At 32.0% G+C, this 4,394-nt stretch overlaps 1 protein-coding gene across 1 annotated transcript in view; it reads right to left on the reverse strand.

The window, feature by feature from the left end:
• The window catches only part of TDO2 (tryptophan 2,3-dioxygenase), a 21,780-nt gene that overhangs the window by 7,237 nt on the left and 10,149 nt on the right, over positions 1-4,394 (reverse strand). The window contains 2 exon segments of the mRNA XM_017871049.1: positions 2,728-2,835; positions 4,121-4,307. Of these exon segments, the coding sequence (XP_017726538.1) occupies positions 2,728-2,835; positions 4,121-4,307 (295 nt within the window).

Consider the following 4,394-nt stretch of genomic DNA (forward strand, 5'->3'; position numbering starts at 1 on the left):
AAAAAAAAAAAAAAAAAAAAAAAAAAGTCCTGAGAGAGAATAAAGAGAATAAATAGAGTGATATTTTAGAAAACTTTGCTTACGAGGAAGAGACTTGCGGTTGCAGAAATGATGTACTTTTAATATTTACTGTATCATCTAATATTACTATTTGGAAATTATGTCTTATGAAAAGTAAAGGAATCTTCCACACACTCAGTGGCTCTATCCTTTCATTTAAGTTTAAATGATTTCTCAATATTAAATATTATCTTCATAAATATAATGAACAATGAACCCAGATGGACAAAAGCAGAGATAACTATCAGCAGTTAATAATGACCTAATTTTAAACAAGAATTATTTAACACAGGAAGTAAGGTAACTTCACTTAGAAAAAGTTAAGAATTCCTAGTCAAAAGAGCTATTAACTCTATTGAAATTCTATATTCAGTATTGACTTCTGTAAATACAGTTTCTTAGATATTTCTGACTCATGTTTTCTTCATTTTCTCTCTATCTATTGATTGGTTTAAGAAAATTCTTATTTTTTCTGCCTACAACACATATTCTGTTTATAAGCCAATTAATTGAGCTAGGGCAAATTATGTAACCCAATTATTTCCAATTCATCAGAACAACCACCCTATGTAGTATTAACCTATATGCATATTATTTCCAATTAATTATTTATTCAATACATTTCATGCTAAGATGATAGAGATAAAATTGTGAGCAAAACTTGAAAGTTGTGATATTGTACAGGAATTATCTGGTAGGAATAAGACATTGAACAAATAATCACCCAGTCATTAAATTACAACCATAGACCATGCTATACAGAAGCAGTATTGGCATCATAACTTAAAGTAATAAGGAGTTTAGGAAAGACCTTCCTAAAGAAGTTTTCCTTAAACCAAGATCTTAAGAATCGGAAGGAGTTAGTTGGGGAAGAGCATTCTAAGTCCAGAGAAGAACACAAAAGGACTCCTTGGTGCTAAATGCAAAGAACTAAACTTAGCTAATAAAGAAACTCAGTATGGTTTGACCACATGAATGTGAGATCATAAAGGCCTTATAGACCAGGTTAACGTTTTTATCTCAATTCTAAAAACAATGAGGCAACATCAAAAGGCTTTACACAAGAGGAAGATGTGATCAGATTTGCCTTCTGAAAAGATTATTCAGACTGCAATGTGGAGACTAAAGTGGAATAAAAGCATACTGGGAAGGTGGGGGAGAACAGTTCGGAGATTATTATAGTCCAGGTGAAAAACGATGGCAGGTTGCACTTGAGTGGTAGTGGTAGATTAAAGGATGATATCTGAGAACTAAATAGGCAACATCGGTAGGACTTGACGATAGCTTGAAGAAGTGGTGAAACAAGAGGGCAGAGCCAAGGATCACTGATTGATAGGAGTCTGACAACAGCCTAGACGAATTATAGGAGAAAAAATTCTTTAATGCAGAGAAGACAATGTCGGTACAAGAGTGGATGGAAGGGGTAATGTTCAAGTTTGGTTTTATTGGTGTGTTTTTGAGAGGACCAGGAGGAAATATCAAGTAAGGTATTATATACATGTTCTGAAATATAAGGGGATATATAAACCAGAGATAAATGTTTGAGAATTATGTTGGCTAAGTAGATATTGAAGCAGTGGGTATAAATGACACCATCTAATGAAAGAGTATAGAGATAGAACAGAAAGGATCTAAGCCAATGGACTACAAAACTCTATCGTTTATTGGTCTAAGAGAGAAATAAGAGCAAGTAAAAGAGATAGAGAAAAAAGGGCCAGAGAATTAGAAGCAAACATAATGGTATGTACTAAATCCAAGAGAAAAGAATGTTCAAGAAAGAATAAGTCGTAGTCATTAGTATTGAATGTTTCTGCGAGGTCAACTAAGTTAAGACTAAAAATGTACATGAAGACCACATGAGAATGACGGCACAGGAAGACAGCTTGAAGTAAGCTGAGGATTAGATGAGAGATAAATAATTATTCTGACTTCTGTTCTCAATGATTTACAAGTATTTATTTAATTTCCTGTCATAATAATCTTATGAGTTAGATATTCTTATTTTTCTATTTTGCCAATGCTGAAAGAGAGGCAAAGAGAGGTGCAGTCACTTGTTCTCTGTCACATAGTTGTTTAAGAAGTGCAAGCGGAACTGGAACCCAAGCAGCGTGACTTCAAAGTATATGCTTTCAGCACTACCTGATGCAACCTCTCAAGATGTAGAATTTAAACAACTCTTCCAGGAAATTTAGTCATGCAAAGAGGATGAGCGACCTGAAAGATCAGGACAATGAGAAATCAACAGTATCTTTTAAGTAGGAGAAAACTGACATTGTCTGAGAGCTGCCAGAAATATATACAAGAGCAGTAAATATACAAGAGCAAAAGCAAAGCTACAGGGCTAAACAGATTTGGTTCGTTGATTCACTGTGGGCCTAGTTCTGTCTAGAATTGGTCCTAATATAGAATTTTCAATAGAAATGAAAAAATAATATTAATCTCAGCTACTTATCATAGATAAAATTCTCCGTTGCAATGAAGGTCTTATTTTAGTATAATATTTATTGCACATAAAGAAAATGAAATCAATCATGTAATGTAGTCCAAGAAAATATATTCATGAAAGAAAAAAATATGAGAAAAATGAAAGGTTAAGAGAAAAGTAAAAATAATTAACTTTTGAATATTTCTGTATTAAATTGATATTAACTCATGTCCTCTAAATACCTGAATACTTATGAATTCCTCTTCCAGACCTCTGGTGATATTTTTTTCGAGCTTTCCCCAGAAGTTAAATCCATGTGGCTCTAAACCTGGGGTTCTTTCCAGCCATGCCTTGAATAAACATTATTTTTTAAGTGAGTACATGGTAAAATTTAAATTACGTAAAATGCATTGTAACTGACATGTATAAACTGGAAACAAGAAATCTTCACGGTTTCCAGAAACGTATGCTACAAGTTTTATTTGTAAATGTTTTTTATTTCTCTTCATTTTTTTCACTTATGAAATAATTAATATATTCAATTTCCTTAATTTTATGGCAACCATTAATAATGTTTACTCTTTGTTTCTTAAGAAATATGTGATTACAAAAATTCCAATTGTCTTCTAGAAATCTATACACATATCTAAACATGTTCTATCTAAACATATTTAAAGAGTATATTCTTAATAATTATTTTACTGATATCTTCTGGTTTATTCTCAAGTTACTTTATGTCTTAGGAGCTGAAGAAATGATGATGTGTATAAGATATGATCTCCTCTAAATTCATGAGAACTGTGTACTTAGCAACTTTGAAATTAACCATCCATGCAATTACTTTGAGATTTTAAAATATTCTTAAATCTAGAAATAAAACTAAATTCATGTACCTCTGTGAGTTCTCATTTAACCCATACTTATTACAGTTCTGAAATTAGCTTTGTAATTCTTTTTCTCCCTATTCTTATATGCCATTATTTGACATTATATGTAACGCATTAACCTAAATCCACATTTACATTACCCAGAGGATTAATGAGCAGAGTATAATTCAACACAAGAAAAGTTGATTTGCAGAAGAACAGGCTTTGCAATGGAAACCAAGACAATGCAATCTTTGTTTAGTAATTTATTTTTGAAGAAAAAATTAATAATTCCTAAAGGCTACTTGTAGACCTTTAGGGAATTTGGATACAAAGGGAACATTTTCTGAGGTGTATATTCTTAGTAACTTAATTCAGCTAAGAAAAATACTAAATAACTGAAAATTTTCAATTACAGAATATTTTAAAACAATAAAGCTCACTAAATAATCACACTCAGTCTAAAAATCAGCTAATTAAGTGTTACTTAGTAGGGATATTTAAGGAATTGTGTTGTTGAGATGACAAGGTTATTAAATTTAACATACAATTGATTACATAAGTATTTCTGACGTTCTCAGCGGGGTTCTTGACACTTTCAATATTTTAGTAACATGAATTTATAAATTCATGTATTTTTATGAATTCTTTCTATCCTTATTTCCACTGAATGTAACTCAATTTTGATGAGTTTTAAAAATTCTGTTTAGCAAAAGCTAAATTAAGAAGATGTATTGAGTTAAACTTTAGAAATTGTATGAATCCATACCTCCACTAATTCCAGAAGTGTCTTTTCCTGCTCAGACTTAAGTAGCAGTTCATTATCTTCTCCTTTGAAGTTATCACGATAATGTCTTCTGTTATAAGGGACTCTCATGTTCTGAAGAACACCTATCTTGTTTTCTAATAGTCGGAATTGCAAACTCTGGAAGCCTGATGCTGGAGATAAGTACTCTCTTTGAGATTAAATGGGGGAAGGAAAGGCAAGGGAAGGGAAAGAGATGATAGGAGAATAGCAGAGAAGAGGGGAGGGGAGGGGAGGG

Source organism: Rhinopithecus bieti, unplaced genomic scaffold, assembly GCF_001698545.2.
Source record: "Rhinopithecus bieti isolate Rb0 unplaced genomic scaffold, ASM169854v2 scaffold_3878, whole genome shotgun sequence".
NCBI classification, from domain to species: Eukaryota; Metazoa; Chordata; class Mammalia; order Primates; family Cercopithecidae; genus Rhinopithecus; species Rhinopithecus bieti.